At 42.2% G+C, this 21,011-nt stretch overlaps 1 protein-coding gene across 1 annotated transcript; it reads left to right on the top strand.

Moving 5' to 3' along the window:
- Positions 1 to 762: 762 nt before the first annotated feature.
- Positions 763 to 20,984, top strand: nyap2b (neuronal tyrosine-phosphorylated phosphoinositide-3-kinase adaptor 2b). Its single transcript, XM_005912834.3, has 8 exons — positions 763 to 1,708; positions 3,931 to 4,132; positions 7,658 to 7,974; positions 10,811 to 11,884; positions 16,516 to 17,805; positions 17,903 to 18,006; positions 18,766 to 19,035; positions 19,128 to 20,984. The coding sequence occupies exons 2-8, from the start codon at positions 3,954 to 3,956 to the stop codon at positions 19,161 to 19,163; spliced, it is 3,270 nt and encodes a 1,089-aa protein (XP_005912896.1). The 5' UTR covers positions 763 to 1,708; positions 3,931 to 3,953; the 3' UTR covers positions 19,164 to 20,984.
- The last annotated feature ends 27 nt before the right edge of the window (positions 20,985 to 21,011 follow it).

Consider the following 21,011-nt stretch of genomic DNA (forward strand, 5'->3'; position numbering starts at 1 on the left):
CCAGCCCCCCCCCCACCATCAACCTACCCACCAACTCGAACAGCTCACCCTCCCTTAACCCCTGATTCATGCACCACAGACCAGGCTTTCTCACCACTGAAACAACTGACAGCGCTACTGAAACCAATACTTATCCCCCAGACAGTCAAGCGGGGGTGCACAACAGTCACAGTAGCAGCACCCCCCACCTCCACCCACCAACAAACATGCAACTCGGGCTCAACTCTGTCCTTGTTTTCATCCCGTTCATCTTTTGTGGCCACTGGGAACAAGTCTCTGCACTGCATTGCTTGTTTTGTTCTTCTATGCAAAACATATTTTAAATTTGCATCAGCAGGTCAATGTGTGTGTGCATTAGAAAGGGAAAAGTATTGTTGTTTTCTCTCTTTTTTTTTGTTTCTTGCCTGCGTGCATTTATTACTCTTTGTTTTGACTACTGTACATGTAATGAATGAACTTGAAAGCAACACAGCAACACCGCAAGTGGGTTTTTTTTATATATGTGTGTGTGTGTATGTCCTGGTGTTGTTTACGAGCTGTGAGAGAGAGAGGGAGGGAGGAAGGGGGTAGCAGGGAGGGGAATCGCATCGGTTGCCAGGGGGAGAGGAGGTTGTGTCTAATGAGGTCACACCCTGGCAACCTGGTGACTCCTCCCACTCCCCCCCCTCCCCCCCCATCCCTCCTCCCTTCTTTCCACTTGGCCCCCTTTGAATGTGCCCACCCACTCAACCCTCCACCCCCCGCCTTCGCCCCCTGACAGAGAGAGCTCTCCGTGGTGCTGAAAGCAGAAAAACACGATTCAGTTACAGCCCAGTTGCTAAGGGAAGGCAGGCGAGACACACAGGACGAGAGCATAAAAATGACTAACTGCAAAAAGAGGCTGGGGTATGAGTGCTTTTGAAGCTGAGTTGAAAAGCACACAAGAGAAAAAAAGAAGAGGGACAGAGGATGACGCTCTAGTGGAAGGTGGCTACAGTAGGCAGTGGGCGTGTTCTTCTTGTTGTGATCTATAGTTGGGAAGCCCAGTGTCATCTGCTTAAGCACAGTGTGAGCGTGCAGACCTATCTGTCTAAGCGGGACGGAGGGAGCAGGCAGGGAATGCCTTACCTGGAAATGCACATCACTTTGCTCTACCTCGGTCTGAACCTTGAGGGCACTGTGGATAAGGATTCCTTTTACCCGGGCAGCACTTTGACATGTTAAAGCAGAAGGAAAGACATTCTGGAAATTAGAAAGACTTTGAGTGCCTGGTCTGTAACTGCAAGTGGGAGCTTCATGTCAGAGCGTGTGAGTGTGTTAGTGTGCATTTGCGAGATGTATGCGGGTGCGGTCAGCTGCTATGCTGCATCTTCCTTCCATCTTTAGCATGTGCAGATGTTTGAAGAAGTGAAGCTGACATCTGGCTTGAACTGTGGAAACATCTGGATTGGAGCGGACGCGTCTCCCTTTTTTGCCCAGGGAAGGGAGCACTGGGCCGGGTACCCAATGGCCCGGCTCCCTTCTGGCACCAGCCTTATCCTGGGTCACAGGCAGTCTTTCTAGCTGGCCAATCAGTTGGACCATACAATGGATGGAAGTCTATGTGGCTTTAAGTGGAATAGTGCACTGGTGCTGCAGCATAGCTCAGAGTTCATTAGTGTACAGTGGACTTGTCAGGGGAAGACAGACCTCGCATTGGTCCACAAACCAGTAAGGACACAACCCTATTGTAAGTATGCATCAGAACTTTTTTTTTATTCACAGCACTGACCTACAAACCCACAAAGCACTGACAAAAAATGCCTGTTTGTCTAATGCTACTGTGCACCCTTCTCAAGTGCCTATAAAAATAAATCAAGTGTAAAGACATGCCAAGTGTTGCATCAAGTAAACATTAGCTTTAACTTGGTCCTAGAATGATTGTGTGTGTCTGTGTGTGTGCGTGTGAGTATATGCATACGCAAGTACCCATGCATGTTGTCACCAGATTCTTGCCCTTGCAATCTTTCTTGACAGTGTGTCTCTAGAATATCCATGCTGGCCTTCTCCTGTGACATGGTTGCTTAGAAACAGAAATGGTGTGCCACTATCATTTAAAGCAAAGTGCACCTCTGTGTTCCAACTGTTGCACCCAATGTCAACTAGGGCAAATGGAGGTATAGGGGGCAAGACAGAAAAGAGGGAGAATGCATCATGTCACTGAGCAAGGCACTGAGCAAAACAAGCTTTGCTTAAAAAAAAAGAGAATGAAAATGTTCACTGAACTGACAGGTTTTATGGAGATGAAAAATTAATAATAGCTTTTTGTATCATTGAGTTGAGGGAGGACAATCCAGTGAGAAAGGTTTGGTTGGTAAAAACACTGTGATAAACAAGTTGATTCCAGTGCAGAGTGCTGCTGCAGGCTTACAGGGATTAGGCAGGCAGGCTTAATTCAGCTCAAACACTGTTTGAACTGTGCCTTCCCATTGTCGTACCTCTAACTGGTGTGCTTCGTTTTCCCTCAGAAACTGTGATTTGAAAAAAAATTGGTATTTGTGCAGCTGTAGGTGTTACACTGTGCCTGTGCATTAGTGATAAAACCTGATTATCAGGAGAAAACATCTCTGCACCACTTGACACCAGGCATCCTTGCCCTAGTTTGAACTTTGCTCTTGAGATCCTGTCTTTTGGCTCTTATCAGTCCTCTCATCTTGCCTGTAAAAGCCTATGCAAAACAGTTTTGAGATGCATCATGGATGCTGAGGGATGGCCAGACAATGGCTAGCCTCTGAGTTGGCCATGCAATCTCCATTTGGCTGCCCTCCAAGACCCCCCTTGCTCCCCTTGCCTCTCTACACACACACACATGCACATGCAAACATATATTGAGATATCACAAGCCCCCTCCCCCTCCCCACGCGAGCTCACACTCAGTGCTTGTCTCACACGTAAACAAGCATGAGTCTTAGGTTGATCTGAAAACACTGACCTACATAAAAACATGCTCTGTCTTCTCCTCTTCCACCACTGCCCTCTCGAAATTCACATTTGACCGTTTCACATTGTATGTACTGCGTTACATGCGGTTGCACTTGTTTTCAGCCAAGTGAACATACATGCAGACTGAATCGCATCATTATCTGCTTCGTTCTGTGCCTCGACTTTAAGTGGCTGCAAACGATTGCTTTTATAAACTAATTACCGTCTAGGAGTGAATCACTGAGTAACTGCACAAGTGTCGACATTTCACAGAGAAGGCTTCTTCTCACTTTTTTCATTAAGAACATTAATGTTATCACCGACTCAAAAGGCAGGACTCGAGAAGAGAGTATTTGAGGATTTAAGAGACAAGATTGATGATATTTATAAATGTAAAAGCATGCTTCATAGTTTTGTTTCATTTGTGCTGATCTGATTGCTTCCAGGAGTTTTATGCTTTCCGAGTCCAGGCTATATTATGACTGCAGAAGATGAAAGCCCCTTTTCAGTCTCATTCACACACTCGCTTGGTTAAAGCCAGTAATTTCAGCCAGAAAATGTGCAAACACAACTGAGAAAATTAGCAGCCGCTACTGTTCCACACTGTAGCAGAAGGTTATGAGTAATTGTTGCTAAATAGTGAGTCTTAGCTCTTTCCATGTGCACATGAGCTTTTGTATATGTTTGCATGTGCGTGTGTTTTTTTGTGTGTGCGTGTGTGCATCTGTGTGCAGAGTGAACGGTAGAAAAGGATGTTGCAAACCTCCAGGGAAAATACTCTTCTGGATCCAGACATGATGCAAGGCCCACCACCTACTCTACAGCAACATTCAGACATATTCAAAATCAACAGCAATGTCACATATACTCAACATGTGGCACTAACGTGTGGCCTGTGAAATCCATCTTTTCTCATGACTGGCCCACTCTTGTATTTTGTGACCCTTCTAGAAGAATAATTATGACTGATATGTCTTATATGCCCCCCAGAATGCAGTGGAAATACTTGAAGAATGATGAGCTCCAAAGAGGAGGAAACTCTCAGCTTTTTCCAATATGTTGAGGAGAATGGCCTGAGAGCCTACAACGGCCTGGTAGCTCAGAACTTGGACCACGCCAGGAATGAGAGAAACAAGATATTCCTGAAGGAAAAAAACGAGAAGAAGAGAAAACAGGAGGAAGCCATAAGGAGGTAGGATGAAAAAAAGTGCTTGCAAATATGAAAACCTCAATAGTATGTTTTGAATACATTTAAAGCAGGGAATATGGGAAAAGAGGGGGGGTAACATGCAACAAATGGTCCAGCCAGCTGGATATTGAAACAGGGGACTTGATGCTCAAGGGCATTTGGACCCGTGTGGTATGAGCCCAAACCACTTTGCCTTTGGGTATCCCGTGCTTAAGGATGAGGAGGAAATTGGGACAAGTAGCCAGAGGGTTTCTTAATTTGCTATGTTATGGAGTTTACAAGTGTGGATCAGTGCACTCTGTGATCTATGGAGGATAATTAATTTTTCACTTTTAGACTTATTTGGGACTTGTCCTTGTATGGAGGTCATCACTGCTCTATTTTTGAGATGGCAAGCTTTTACAATTAAGAAGGAATGAGGTGGGCCAGGACAGTAAAACACCCAGGAAGTTAGGAAGTGAGGGTGGGAATTAGGCTGATGATGTAAGTGTTTCGAAACACCTTTATTTAAAAACCATCTGGAAACATGGAAATGTGTGTGTCTGGGTGTGTGTGAGAGGAGGGTTCTAACCAGCTTTATGAACACTCGCATGTCTGACTGCACTGTTTTTTAGAGCAGTGCACTGAGCATGGTGAAACTGAAACTTCACTAAATAAAAGGCACACGCTGTAAACATGTGCCTAGCGCGTGGAAAAATCCTGCTTGCTGGGTGTTAGAGAACCACTGGGTGTTAGATTATCAGGAGATGATACCAGGGTATTTGGAGGGATTTTGAAAGTTGTTGGTGACAACATGGACATTTGCAATCCACAAAAACGGAGAGCAGATCTTTACAATCATGGCATAAAAAGAAACTATATCCATCAGGCATTATACTGAGTAATATGATTTTTTATTAGGTCTTAGAATGATGTCTAATCTATTAATTTAATCTAAAGTTTGTCGTAATATAGGACGGAAAGAAGCGTGAGTGTACACTGGGTACTTGTAATTTATGCTTTCCAGTGTTCTCAAACATTCTAAAAATAATTTTACTTGCTCTAAGTCTTTCTGGCTCAAAGTATTTTAGCAGCTGATGGCAATTTTAGCAGCTCATCAAATAATTAAGGTGCTTTTGGGGAGTTGAGCATTTATATCTGACCAGATGTGGCTTTTTAACCTATTTATCCAGGAACACTTTGATCCCTGTCATGCTTCTCTCAATGGTCCATGCATCTCCAAAGAGCTCTGTCTCTTTTTTTTGCTCCCAGTATGACTGGATATGCAAATGGCACGTCACTTGCATGATCAAAGCTCAACTTTACACCGCTGGCATTAGAAAAACAAAGTGGCATTTTTAGAGAAAATTCAGAAATCTTTCTTTGCCTCTATTTTTAACTTACCAGCAAGATCTCAATGTCCTCATTGTTATGCAGTCCTGTACTGTAACTTTGGTGAATGGGACAGGGTGACACCTGAGGAAAGTGTCATCTGCTGTTCACGTTCTTTTAGGTGTTGCCAAACCTAAAACATTAATTCACAGTCACTGGAGAAAGAGACAAAAAATAGTTGGATTTTTTATGAGACCTATAAGTAGGTCAATGAGACGACCCATTTTTTTACAGTAAGTGAATGACTGTGAGAGTGTAAGAATTTGTGTGTGCATCCTGCGTACTATGTGCGTGCATGGGCATGAACAACTGGAAAAGGGAATATATTATTATTTATATTATTATTATTTACGAGAAAGGGTTGGAAAGAGCAAACTGACAGTGTGATCGTGTAAAGGAAAAAAGAGCTTGTTAGAACAAGTGTGTTTTAGAGTTGGGGGGAAAATGGGGGGGGAAATGTTAAAGAGAGATTAAGTGTGAGCTCAGTTGCAGGAGTTGGGTTCTGCCTGGTAACAGCTGGAGCAGCCATAGGCCAATCAAATCAGCACGTTTGGTTTGAGTAAGGCGGGCCTTCCTGCCTAGCACACTCTCACTCTGGTTTTCTTTTATTGTATTTCATCAGAGGGAAAAAAGTTATCCACACAGTCACAGACATACAAATCCATTTAAATGTCTAAGAGTCTTCAAAACGACCCTTATCCAACATTCATGCACACACACGCACACACACAGATGCACACGCATTTACTTATTTTTGCATATGCATGCAAATTCCCAACGACTGCCCTGCCCTTTGTGCACACGTGCATGCAGACACAAACAGACGTTTTTCCTTCCTTATTTCTCAGTATGTCATTTAGTAAGTGTTTGTTTTTTTGTTTTTGTTTTGTTTTGGGGTTTTTTTTTGGGGGGGGGGTTGTTTGTTTGTTTGTTTTTTGGGGGGTGCCTTGTTTTGCCAACCCATGGTGTCACAGTGAGACAACCAGAGCTGCTCAAAAACAAATCAACCCCAACTGCGCCTGCTGCACCTGTGGTCTGTCCTCTAGCCAATCACTGGGCAAATATCCTATAAATAACCCAGGCACCAGTACTCCAGTCACACCCAGCCACCCCCACACTACCAACCAATGTATATAAAAGTGCACGTCACAGCAGATGCATGCCCAAAACACCTGTGGCTGAATCTTGTTGATAAAGAATTTATAATTTCTTCATTGATGTTTTTTTTTCCATATATATATATATTATAGTTATTTACATAAACTTGTGATTTTTAACTTCTGGGTTTGTTCATTCTGTGCCTCTACATGTTTCTGCAGGTCCCTTTTTTAAACTTATATCAGCAGTATACTATTAAAACAAACCCTGCTGCGGTTATCATGTGCTTATGGTGTGCACGTGTGCTTTATTATTGTTGTGCAGTGGCAGCTGGTTTTGTGTCTGGTTTCTATGGGCACCCTGTTGCTAGGCAAAGTTAAGCCCCTGACCAATGAACCCAACCCACTGAGCACCTTCTGTTCAGCAGCTGGCCAGAGAGGGAGTCATAGTCAGCAAAGTAACAGGCTGAGAGGTCACCCCCACATACATCCATACCAACATGCATGGTTGACAATGTCACAGATGCAAATGTGAGATTTTTCAAATAGATGAATCTCTGAAATGAAGTTTAGTTCTGCTGTCTCTTTAATATGATGCTAAAACACAGTCAGATCTTGAACTCATTTACTCACCCATTTACACTCAAGCACACACTTCCCTTCACGCCATTATTGCACAACACTCAGACATCATTAACACTCCATTCAGCCCAATCATCCGTTTAAAGGGATTGATTGTGTGTGCTTGTGTGAGGGTTATCAGTCATATCCAGGGTTAAACTCAAATCAATGCTTTGCCCTGAAAGAAGCCATCCTGTCAATGGCACTAACACATCTGTTATTGTTAACTTAGTGCTCTTGTCATTTTGACCACCTGCACACAATGAAATGCACATACCTACGTGCGCATACGACCAAATGAAAGACGTTTGATTGTAATGTGTTGGATTGTGGAATGTCTGTATTTCTGTGTCTTTATCTTTTTTATTCTTTGCATTCCACATTTATTCATTCTGATCTCTTAACCCTTCTCTTTGTCCTTCCTCTTTCGCTGTTTCAGATCAGGTGAGGAGATAGCAACTGAGGGCAAGCACTTGCGTATGGGCTTAAATACCATGCCAGACCCCCAGGAACGCATGCCTGTGCCCCACCTGCACCCTATCGCCTGTGGGCAGGGCTTCTCAGTACGCTCCCAGTCCCTTCACTCGGTCGGTGGTGGGAACACTGGGGGTGGAGGAGAGGAGGAAGTGGGAAGTCCAACTTCGCGGAAGCAGCCCCCGCCTAAGCCCAGGAGAGACCCAGCCACCAAGCTGAGCATGTCGTCTGAGGCAGTGGACCATAGTCCCATGTCCACCTGCCGCGGGGAGCGATGTGACGGTGAGTGGTGGTGGCACTTCACACAAGACTGATGCACTATATATAGCTGAACTGCAGGGACCTCTTCAACATTGCTTCTCTCACAATGACATGAAATTTAACTATTCAGTGTATGCTTTTCACTGACCTACCATAGGTGTAAACTGATATAAGATGAAGGGTGTAAATACAATATGGGATTGAACTGTGATTAAAGTATTATATATCATATATATCCATATTTTGGCTATGCTAAACAACATTGCAAACATGACAGCCTGAAGCACATGTATAATAATAAATGAATATTTAAAGACATCTGTGCTGCAATATGTTCTGATGGTCATGGTTTTCCATTTCGTGAGGGCTGACCTACTCTAGCATGCATTTAATAACATACCGCAAAATGAACAGGCCATATAAACTGAGAATACCATTATAATACCAAAGAAAAATTAAGAAGTTTGGGATAGGTTGTACCTTTGTTTGAGTTTTCATTCTCACAGTCCTTTTTTTCTCTTGTTATCAAATTAGCAAATGGTAGTTTGCATATTTCTGCTTCCCAACAGATAAATCAGGTTGCATGTGGTTACTACCATGTAGAGACAGAGATGGAAGTAGTCACTTATAATGCATGTGATTGTGTGTGTATGATAAGATCTTTGGAGCACGTTGAGATTATTTATCCTTGTGCATGTAATCATCAGGTGTTGCTCTATATACAAACTCCATCTCTTGCTCAGCATAGTAGGTTTCAGCTCAGCAGAGTAATAATAGTGCTGCTTATAGAAGGTTATTGCCACATTGTTAGTAATTTAAGCTGTTTCCGTGCATCAACTGCTTTGACAGTTCTAACCTTGCTTAAAACTCCTCTTCAAATATGCCTTGTGTCAATGTAAGACCAGTTTAGAGTAATTTAACTGAACATTATTATCCCAAGACAATTTTTCTTGCAACAAATGCAAGCTGCACAGTACTGTCTCAGGGGGGGGGAAAATCACAATACATGCATTTTGCAAAGTTAAACTGATAGAGTTTTCAGGTTGCATTAATAACAAAAAGATTTAGAGTTTGCAGGGAGCATTGACTCCATTCCAGTTTGGATGCTTTGCTGCCAACGTGATGTTTAGGGAGTCACCCTGCCTGGCTCAGATTGGTGGGGATCACTATGTGCGCACAGATCTTCCTGGGCACCACGGCAACCATCTCACAGAAACAAGACCCCCTGCAGCCCAGCCAATCCCAGCATTACTGAGCAGCTTGGGCCAATGAGGTTCCAGAGATGCTGAAAACTAAGGCTTCTGAGCCAATCAAATTGAGAGTGTGGGGGTGTCCCTGGCTGAGGGGAGGGTTGCATGCTCTGTAGCTGGCGCTTTAGTGGTAAGGGGAGGAGCTTGTCAGAGTAGAATTCATTCAGGAGGAGCGATTGACCTAGATTCGTTTTCCCCAGGAGGAGCGGGAGGGGGGAGGGTGCTGCGGGTAAACACATCCGCTGCAAGGGGGAGGTGGGGTAGAGGGAGCAGTGGAGAGAGGAGAAGAGAAAGGAGAGCGATGTTTTGAAGGGGTGGATTCATCATCCATGCTGAAACAGATCTCAGCATTAACCATGGAAACCTGCTAGTGTAGTAATGTAATTTGCTGCTGTGGAAACGAGGAAGAGGAGCACCATTATGTGCCCATTACTGCCCGCACATATATACACATGCGTGCCCACACAAAGACAGGAGAGGAGCATATGCAGGAATCTCAGTATCATAGTCCAAAGAAGCACATGCCAAAACACATTTGGGCTTAACCAAATCTTGTATTAGCACATTATTAGCAAGTGTTAATTAGGAGAGAACACCAGCCCAAAAGACCCAAGCATCCTCTGTTCAAATTAGTTTATATATATGATCGTGACTAAATGTATAGCATGCAAAAAGCAGAACAAAATTGGATGTTTTGTTTTAATTTGTGGTCTTTACTTTTGGTTCTCGCACTGGATAATAAACCTAACATTGAATTCATTTTTTTCTCAAATAATATTATAAACAAGAGACATTTTTATAAACGTGCAATACACTGTATCCAATTTTTTGCAAAAAAAAAAAGGTAAAAAAAAAAATAGAAAAACAAAACAAAAACAACCTAAACTGTGAACTGTACATATCAGTCCTAATTCCTCTCTCAAGGTGTCGGCATCTTTAGTGTGTGTTTGTGCGCCTGTATGCATGGAGTTAGGGTGGTGAGTCATACAGTTACTGGAACTAGGAGTGTGTCTCGGCCATCTGCCACATGAATTATTTAAGGTATAAAATTTGCAGTTTTAAAAATTTTAGACATACTCCAGCTCTTAACCACATTCATCTCCCACTACCTGCCAGTGTGAGGGACACTTCTATCTAAACATCTCAGTATTTGACCTAGAAATAGACTCAGAGCAAGTTGGGAGCATAGAGCTATGGCTACTCTCTGTAAGCTACTGTAGTGGTACCGCAGTGTATTTTACAGTACTAGCTGTATAAATGCCTCTCCGCACCACATCTAAAGAGATTCGCATTGCAAAGCTACGTCACCACTATCAGAAAGAAGCTCAACAGTGTGTGTGACCCAGATAGTATACTCGCATGCTGCCATATATGTGACCTAGAAACATGTATATGCCTCAACTATTCCCACATATCTGACTCAAGATATTGCGCTGAGTAGCACATATAGACCTACAACTGACCCACATTAATAATTAATGACAAATAGATTACAAAAACTTGAATTTCACCCAATTCAGTAATCTATTATATATGACTCTATAATTATTTGACTCATACCTCAACAAATTAGATCTTAGACTTTTTTTCTCTCTCCTTTTGAGCAGTTCAGGGATGCAGTGAGGACTGCAGGAGGGTGCCACCACCCAAACCCAAGAGGAACCCCAACACACAACTGAGTGTTTCCTTTGATGAGTCCTACATTAAGAGCCATGGAGGCAGTGGGGTTTGCCCCTCCAAACCCCTCCACCATGTCACTTCCCCTAACGAATGCAACCCATCACCTCCTCAAAGTGATGACAGCCCTACTGATGACTGTGAAGACGAACCTGTCTATATAGAGATGGGTGGGATTGATGTTGGAATGCGAGAACCCTTGAAGAGTGAGGATGAGGAGCCAGATGAGTCTGTGTACGAGGAGATGAAGTACCCAGCTCTGGATGACATGGAGTACCGCACCGACCCTGTAGGATGTCGTTCTGCGTGCCCTACCCCGGCACCCTATGAACCTGAGCCTCTCAGCCGCTGCTCCACACCTCGAAACATTCCACTGTGTGACATTCCTGCACCCTTCCCCAATTTACTCACTCATCGACCTCCACTGTTGGTGTTCCCACCAGCGCCTGCCCAGTGCTCGCCTAACTCAGATGAGTCTCCCCTCACCCCTTTAGATGTAGCCAAATTGCCCATGCTGGAGAACCAGTCATACAGCAAATCTCCCACCTCTTCCACCGAGCCACCCTCCTCCGCACACATCCGTAGGGAGCTCACAGCCACCCCAACTCTCACTGTCTCTGGACGCTCCTCTGCGCCTCCTCTGCCCTGTACCCTTTATAAATCCTCATCATCATCTTCCTATCAGCGTAGCCACTCTGCTTGTCCGTCGCCAGTCAGCATGGGTCGCTGTCTCACCCCTCTCAGCCTCATGCGTACACCTCCCTTTGATGCTCCGATGCCATTCCCTGGGGGTCTGCCCCGAAGTGCTTCTGCTACACCGCATGGAAAAGGCTCGCCACCTCAAGATGGTGTCGGACGACTTCATGGGTCTATGCAAAATGTATCAACAGGCCGCTCAAGGACACCCACCAGCCCTCTGGATGAACTAACCAACCTGTTTACGACAGGCAGGAATATGCTAAAGAAAAATTCCAGTGGAAGAAAATCCAAGGAGCCAGGAGAAAGTAAGTCTTGTGATTATGAAATGTAGTTACAAAAAGATACTAATTCAAAGTATTGCAAACTTTCTGTTTTCCATATGAGTGTAGATAGTTTGCAAACCAAGGGCGTAGATTTGGATTTGGCATTGGTGGGGACGGATGATTCAACCACCGAACTGTGCCCTGTTTCTTTTTTTTCCTTTTCGTCTTTGCTTCTTGATTAAAAAAAAAGAAGAAATATACTTGCCTACATATGTTATTCTACATGCTTTTAAACCATTTAAAATTACAATTCATAGTTTTATATGTGAATTATATGATGTTAAATTACTATTAAGCAAATGACTAAAGTATTTTAGGCTTTAGTTTACTTCAGCCATATTCCATATAAATCAGGTATCATACAAAAATAAAAATAGCTTCAAATACAGTCATGACAATAGAAGAATATGACTTTAAGGACTTAACAACATTACTTCAGTTATAGTGCACCAACATCTCTTATACATGAGCACTAAGGGAACACTGAATGACCCGGTGGGTTTTGTCCATAAAACTACTCATCTCAGATTACCACAAAGTAAAAGATCTCTCAGCAAAATGATGCAACATTTTAGGCACACTATTGCCCCGATCAAATCAGTGAGCTGGGATGTTTTATTCTAAACATGAACTACTGTTACAGCAACACACATGCACTACTGGTGCCCCACACAACAACTCAATGTCCACTATGTGAAGCAGCCAAACACATGCCTTCTTCTTTCGTTAATCTATAGCACCAAATCATCAGTCAGTCACCTGTGACCTCGCCTCTTCACCTCTGTCCGAGCGACAACATGGCAGAGCTGCCTCTGTCACCTGATAAATAACAGTGAGACATTCCAAATACATGCAGTCACACATGTGCTTCAAATACAGTAATGAACCATCAATCTATCCATCATCCAATTTCACCTGTGATCTTGTATCACCATTGCTCTCTGAGCTTTGTGTTGGTTCTTCTGTCACCTGACAAATAGGACATACATGACAATAAGAATAAAATGTGTAGCTGCTTCAGTGCTTCTGTCAATTTGTGCAGATCCTGACTCATCAGTGATGTTTGTAGGGTGAGTGCATTTTTAAAACAATTTGTGCAAACTGCACTACAAGGTGGAATATTTGCAAAATCATGACTATTCATGATATTTTGTCTCAAAAATTAACCCTATGAATATGTCAGTGCCATTAGGATGAAATTATTGTGTCACCAACATTTTAACGTTAGACATATAATTTTAACAGCCTCTGTAAACTAATATCCTGGCTTGCTCGAGGCTGCCGTTTTCTCTGACAGTTTCAATCAAAATTAGAAATGCTGCTCTGAGACCGAGATAACTAATAGTGCTGCCTGTTGTGCAGTTAGTTTCGAAAACTCCCTGAAAAGCACAGCCAATCACATTGGCCATATTTGTCACATGAGGTAGGACTCCAGTAGAGAACGTAATTTAACTCTTTCTGCACCGCTGGGTGAATGAGACGTTAACAGATCGGGTTTTTTTTCTTACTATCGGGTTTGTTTTTCTTTACTCGAAGAGATCAAATTATTGGTGGGGACAATTCAATAATCGCTGGATATTGGTGGGGACATGTCCCTTCCGTCCATGCCAAATCTACGCCCTTGTTGCAAACACATGCCCATTAAACAGTTTTTCCACCCTGTCTACTGTACACACATTTGTTTCATGAGAATGACAGATTTAGTTAGAAAGCAGCACTAGAAAGTAGGATAACAAACTGAAGAGCAGAGGTAACACAGAAGTGTGTCACTGGGCAGTGTGCACTGTGTTAGTGTAAAGAGATTTAGCGGCAGTAAACCTGGCAGCAAACATAAATAAACACTTTTTAATTCCTTAATCAGTCCACATTTAGGGTTAACAAGTTTGATCCTGCAAAATCACGAGTTTGTGCATTTAATGCATCGCTTTCACAGCACGATGTTTGCAGGGCACTTTGCAGTTTGCGTTTGTTTAATCTAGACCTGCCAAGCCAAGTCTGATACAGATCGTATGATTTAATCTGAGAGGATTAAAGACTAAAGCGGGCCGTAGGTCTCTCAAACCAACCCATGGCATTAGGCCATCAGGCAGCATTACTTTTAAATATGTAAACATCAACATTTAAATACAGATATTATGCCACACTCAGGAAGACGCTGCCAAAATATGTGCGGTCGGGTAAGAAAACAAACCCCTTGCTGCACAAATTGAATTTACGAAAGAAGAAAGATATAAAAGCAGGATCTATTTCTGAGTCTGGTGCCAGCAGCATTATCAGTCAGTCACAAATTGGCCTTCTCATTCTCAAGCATATTGCAACCTTTATTTTTCTGCTTAGATTCATTTTGTAGAGGCATGTCATACTTTACTGGAGTCAGTAACAAAGTCAGATGGAGTATGTAATCATATACAGTGAAGATGACATGCTGTTTAACCCTCAACTTCACATAACTCTCCTCATACCTGAGTTTCACAATCTGAAAGAATTTAACAACAATTTAACAGCTTAACAGTTTTCTTTAGTGTAAATACCACCAAACACAGCATTTATGCATACATCATAAATCATGAAAAAAAAAAAACTACAAAGAATCCACACATCCATCCTTACTCAGTGCTCTTAGCAACTACAACATAGCAACAGTGGAAGGAGGAGAAATCCCTGTTTCTTATTTGCAGATTCCCTCCCCGTGGGTAATGCAGCCAATCACAGCTCAGGGCACGTCAGACTACAATGCATGCTCCTGATAGAGATGTTATGCCTCTGAACTCTATTCTACACCTGATCACAGGATTTCAGATTCCCTTTTCTGTCCAATCAGCACACACATATGTAAGCCAATCGGGCAGCAGGAGCAGCTGTGCAGATGGGGAAGGTGCATGCTGAGAGAATTTATGATTTCTTGCCATTTTGACTGTAATGAGATATACATGTTCATGCATGTACCAAACTGGTATACATTTTTTGCTTTTTCCAGAGATTGTCATTATTAGCTGCTGAATAATGTGCTTTTAGTTAAAGACTGCATTTTGATTTCTCATCAGTGAGATTTTTGGTTTAGTTAGTGCAAATGTCACATATGTTGTGTGTTGTGAACATGAAGGTTATGAAGGAATGGAGGATCATTTTGTTCTTTCCCTTTCTAAGGCAACAGGGGCAGCAACAGCTACCCTGACCCACTTACCAACTGGTTAATCACCACACTTGCTCTCTTTTACTCCCACTCTCACCCCCCCCCCCCCCTACACACATCAGCATAAAACTACACATATGACGCATGCAGGCATGACGGAATGCTTCCACAATGTATTGTAGGTTAAAGCTTGTACGGAAACCATCCAGAGACAGGCTCTCCCCGATCCTCTATCGATAGATAGATAGAAGATGAAGATAGATAGATAGATAGATAGATAGATAGATAGATAGATAGATAGATAGATAGATAGATAGATAGATAGATAGATAGATAGATAGATAGATAGATAGATAGATAGATAGATAGATAGATAGATAGATAGATAGATAGATAGATATCTCCATACGGTGGTGGGATGAAGTTTTTTAAATGTTTAAGATCATCAAAAAAAATGATAAAATGAAGTTTCTAAATGAAGTTGTTTATTTTTAAGAGGACAAAAACCTACATGGCCCTGCTTGAAAAAGTGATTTTCCCCTAAACCTACAATCAAGTATTTGTGATAATTGGCAATGAGTCTTTTAAAGTGCTGCAGAGGAATTTTAGCCCACTCATTTTTCCAGAATTGTTATAATTCAGCCACACTGGAGGGTTTGGGAGCATGAACCACCTTTTTAGGGTCATGCCACAGCATCTCAATTGGATTCAGGTTTCAGGACTTTGACTAGGCCACTCCAAAGTTTTCATTTTGTTTTTCTTAAGCCATTCATAAGTGGACAGTTTGTTCCTGAATTTCCTTGGACCGCAGCATGATGTCTGACTTTTGAGGATGTTTTGGTCTACTCCACTTTGTCAGACAGGTTTTATGTAAGCGATTTCTTGATTGAGAACAGGCACAGTAGTAATCAGGCCTAGAGAAACTGGCTAGAGAAATTGAACTCATCTTTCCAAAGATGTGATACACCACAGTTAATTTATCTTATAACAGGGAGGGGCAATCTTTTTTTATCAAGCAGGGCCATGTAGGTTTGGATTTCCCCCCCTAAATAATAAACACCTTCATGTAAAAACTTTGCTTGTGTTATCTCTGTCTAATATTTAAATTTGTTTGGTGATCTGAAACGTTTAAGTGTGACAAATGTTAAAATAATAGGAAATCAGGAAGGTGGCAAACAATTTTCACACCACTGTATATGTATATGGCTTTCAATCATTTTGTTTCAACTCCAGAGGTTTACAACTCCTACCACAGCTTCTTAAATGGGTAGTAAGGGACACCTAGTGGATAATTGTTTGCATTGCAGTAACAGGTCGGATTCTGATGATGATCACAGTTTGTCCCACTGTTTATTATTATTTTTGTGTGTGTGTGTGTGTTTTTTAATCCAGTTTATTTTGATAGGTACATCAAAAACTGAATGTCTATTGATTTGCCTAATTATGTGTTTTTTATTTTTACCCCCCTTTTCTTTGGCAGCTGAGTCCAAAAGTAAGTCTCACAGTGAGTCAAAGCGAGAAGGCAAGGAACGTCACAGTCACAGCAAGGAGTCCAAGCGTGAATCCAAGGAGCGTCACAGTAAAGAGTCTTCACATAGAAAAGACAGAGACAAAGACAGAGAAAAAGACAAAGAGAGAGGAAGCAGCAATGCAGAGCCTCTGCCCCACAGACGAAATAGTAAAGACCGTACTTGTAGCAATGTAGATGCACAGCTGGTTCGCAGGGATAGCAGGGACCAGGCCTGCAGCAATGCAGAGCCCATCCCTGTGAGGCGGGACTCCAAAGATAGGGGCAGCAGCTCCATAGAAACAATCCCTTTGATAAGAAAAGACTCCAAGGACAGAGGGATTAGCAATGGTGACCTATTACCAAGGAGAGACAGTAAAGATCGAAGTGGGGGACATGGAATGGAGTCTTTGCTGAGACAGGAGAGCAAAGACAGAGACAGACTGCTTGATCAGCCACCTGAGCTGTTGCCAAGGCAAGACAGCAAGGAAAGGGCAAGAAATCCTGTAGACTACAGACATGAAAGCAGAGAGAGACTGGATCAGCCACCTGAACTCTTACCCCGACAGGATAGCAAAGAGCGAGCCAGAAATGGTGTGGACTCAAAGCACGAAAGCAGAGATAGGCCCCCTGAGCTTCTTTCCCGACAAGAGAGCAAAGACAGGGTTAGAACCGGACCAGAATACAGGCATGATAGCAAAGACCATCGTCCCGATTTGTTACCCCAACAGGAGAGCAAAGAGAGAGAAAGGAATGACACGGAGCACAAATATGAAGGTAGAATAGATCAGCCACCAGAGATCCTTCCCCGACAAGAAGCATCCAGAAGCAGCAACAGCAGGGACAGAGTTGGTTCCAACTCTGAATCCAGGTATGAGGGGAGAGATCGAAGCTGCCACAATAGTGGAGATCTTCCTCCTCCTCCTTTATCCAGGCAGGACAGCAAAGATCTGAGCAGAACTGGCCTTGAAGTGAGGCGGGACAGCAAAGACAGAAGTTTGAATGGCTCAGAGCATCATCATTTTGACATCAAGAGCACCAAGAGCCCTTCATCAATGGAATACAGGTGTGATAATAAGGAGCGAGGATACAGATCAGATGGCACCCCCCGACGAGATAACAGAGCAAATTACAACACAGACCAGTCAAAAGCACAAGAGAGGAATGGCAGCACAATATCAGGACAGCATTCATCAACAACAACACCCACTCACCACGGAAGGTCATCAGGTAGCCCTCCGATGACCATGGGAACAGGAAATGGTGAGTGTTAGGACCTAAATTTTAAGGCGGCATTAGACAATGCATATAACTATTCAAATGGCATACTACTAAATGTGATTTTTTTATTCCTTTGTAGATCTGAAAGCAGCATCTAAGTATGCCCGCTCACCGTCTAAACCTGCTAATCCTTCCCCAGTGGGAACTCCACAAAGGAGGGCAACAGAGACACATCAAAGTCAGGTATGCATATCTGGTTTGTTCTTTCTTTTGTTTTGTTTTGTCTTGTCTGTCTCTTTACCTGAAGTGTCAGTTTCTTATAGGTCCTGAAAACTTATTTCTTAGTCTGTTATGGAACAATTTGGACTGTTTAAAGATATTTTGTTCTAGTTGGTCAAACTGGTGTGGGGATTCGAAATCTAACTCTTTTATCTCAACAATTTAAATTAACTGACTATTCAATTGATTGACTAGTTAACTATTTAACAAAACACTAATTAATAACACTGATTAATTAGGCATTTTTCATTAGTAATGTGAAAAATCTTCAGTTTATTAAAACATAGTGGTTACAACTGAAGATTTATTTTAAAAAAAAAAAAGTAAATTGTTTGCAAAGACAGTGAAGAGAAATCCACAGCAGGTTTCAGAACTTTCAGAGAGATCTACATTGTGTTTAACGCTTTATCTTCTGCCAGATATATCAATTGTATTTTTTTTAAACTGATTTATTAAGTCATAGTGTTGGGTGAAGTTCATGAGTAAGGGTGCTCCTAGCACAGGGAACACATAAATGGATTTACCATTCTCTCCATTAAAAATGATCAGTACTGGTGAGACGCTGGGTTACACCAAATCAAATCAAAAACCACACCCATCCGCCCCTGAATTCATTTTTTGTGTTATATGATCACTTAGTCAATTGTGAATGACATCAAAAAGAAATTCTAGAAAGAGTTAATTTGTATTTATTTCACGTGGTATGTTAAATGTGTTGCTCAGATGCCCCAGATGCCATGGATATGTGGAGACACCACTATGCTAGAGCAAATCGAGAGGAAACGCACCCTATGCATGGAAATCCGTTCCAGACAGCATCCGCACTTGCAGAGATCTCTGGAGAGGCCTCCTCCTCCTCTGCCAGACAGGAATGAGGACAGGCACCAGGAACGAAGTCAGTGCAAGCAGGAAAATACATCTGTCCTTCCAAGCTGGGGAAAAAACGGCGGGACCAAGAAGATCCGTCCTCCTCCATACCCCACCCAGACAACGGTATTCTGGGATACCGCCATCTGACATTTACAAGGCATTTCGAACACATAACCCACAGTTAACCACTCCCTCTCCTCCCTAAAACATCACAGGCTTCAGGGCGGCCACTGAGAGGACAAGAGGAATGATGCTCACTGATGTCAAAGGACAATGGTGGTTACCACAGCAATATTTCTGCTTGTTCAGGTTGTCATGTTTCTTATCATCACTGGTGATATTTGATATTTTTCTATTTCCTGTGACTGGACTCCTGTAATGTAATTAGTAGAGTAGATATTTGATGATGAATAGATATTTTCTAAATGAGATGATGGGGATCAAAAGGAAACTTAAATTATGTATAGTAGATGTAGATGCAATCTAATATTTGTTTTTATGTTATTTTTGTTCAGGTTATTTTACATTTCAAAACATAATCTATCGATACTTGTACTGTAGTTGCATAATTTTCTTATGCCAAGCTCTTTTTTTTGTTTGTGCTTAAAAGCACTAAAATGAATGGACTATTTAATTCTGTCTATATATACTTTACATTTTCACTGTTGTATTGTAAGTTGAGGAGTTTACGTCGCCGTGCTTTAGATTCCAGGTCTCTCCATGCCTGGTCCAGGATGTTCTAGAATGTACAACAGCTGGTCCTAGAACAGAAACAGGATACTACTTGTGCTTCAGTTTGTATTTAACAGTGAGAAACTGTGTGGTCACTACGTCAAAGCCTTTTAAAGCTGTTTCGCAGGAAAGCCTGTTGGCATTTGTAGAGGACAGAGATAGTGTGTAATGTTTTTTGCTGTATTCTAAAATACACTATGAGGGCGGGGTGGGGAGGTAGCAAATTAGAACATACATTATAAACAGGATCATTTTCCAAGACCAGCCAAAGCCTGTAAAAGCGAGATATGGGTGTGGTTGCACTTTGGATGCTTGGTTATTTAAAATGGGATTAGTGGCAATAGCTGGCGAGTACCAGCATCTTTACATTGCCATGCACACTGCAAAGCACCGTGATAGTGTAAATACTTGACGCCAATGACCAGCCCGTACAATCAACACCTGAGCTTTTAGATTTCTTAATTTCACTGCAGATTATAATAGCCATATGCACTTGCTTAAGAAGTAACTTTCAAGTTTATGCTTATATATATTTTTTGAAATTGTAAGGAATAGTGAGTTGTGCCATGTAAGTTTTCATTTATTGGCTGAAAGGTAAAGCCTCAGGAGAATGGCTGGGTGTGTGACATACACTCATCTATATTTGGGTGTCTCTGACAATGTTTCCAATCCAATTCAATGGCTGGCAACCATTTTAGAGATCAAATTATTGAAGGACCTATCACATGACAACAGCTTTAAGCTGTCAAAAATGACGGGGAGGGGTTGCACAAGAGCCTGCAATTCTGTCAGGCTACAAAAAAATAAGTGAACTGCACTAACTCTCATCTTCCTTCACATTAAATCAGGCTGGTTACATACACATTCATCTCCCCCTGCTCTCTCCCTCTACCTCAACCTCTTATTTGCATGAATTCAGTTGGTTCTCTTTTGCACATTAAAAGGCAATGTCAACATTGCCAAAATAGTATGGGTTTAACAACAGCCCCTAAAGTGCAAGTGCAGTACCCCCTCTCTATGAGAATCAACGATTCAGAAACCTTTGTTGGTACCAGTATGCGTGTGAGGGAGAGAGCTGTGCGCGTGTGTGTGCGTGTGTTTATGAGTGTGTGTGCCTGGCTACACTGTATGCAAGTTGCTAGTTTAAAAAAATGATTGTCTTAAGACATTCACTTTGCCCTCATGATGTTGGTGGGTGAAGGTTGGAAATGTAACAATGATGATGATGTACAATCTTTTTGTGTGTATAAACGTGCACTGTGAAAAGGTAGAGAGAGCACCGCACCGTCAGTCCTCTGTCTTATTGCACTGAGTGTTCTCTTGTTTTGCGTAATAAATTTTAAAAAAAGGAATAAACATGTTTGAGG

The sequence above is a fragment of the Haplochromis burtoni genome, unplaced genomic scaffold (assembly GCF_018398535.1).
Source record: "Haplochromis burtoni strain Fernald_Lab_line unplaced genomic scaffold, NCSU_Asbu1 Contig_3, whole genome shotgun sequence".
NCBI lineage: Eukaryota > Metazoa > Chordata > Actinopteri > Cichliformes > Cichlidae > Haplochromis > Haplochromis burtoni.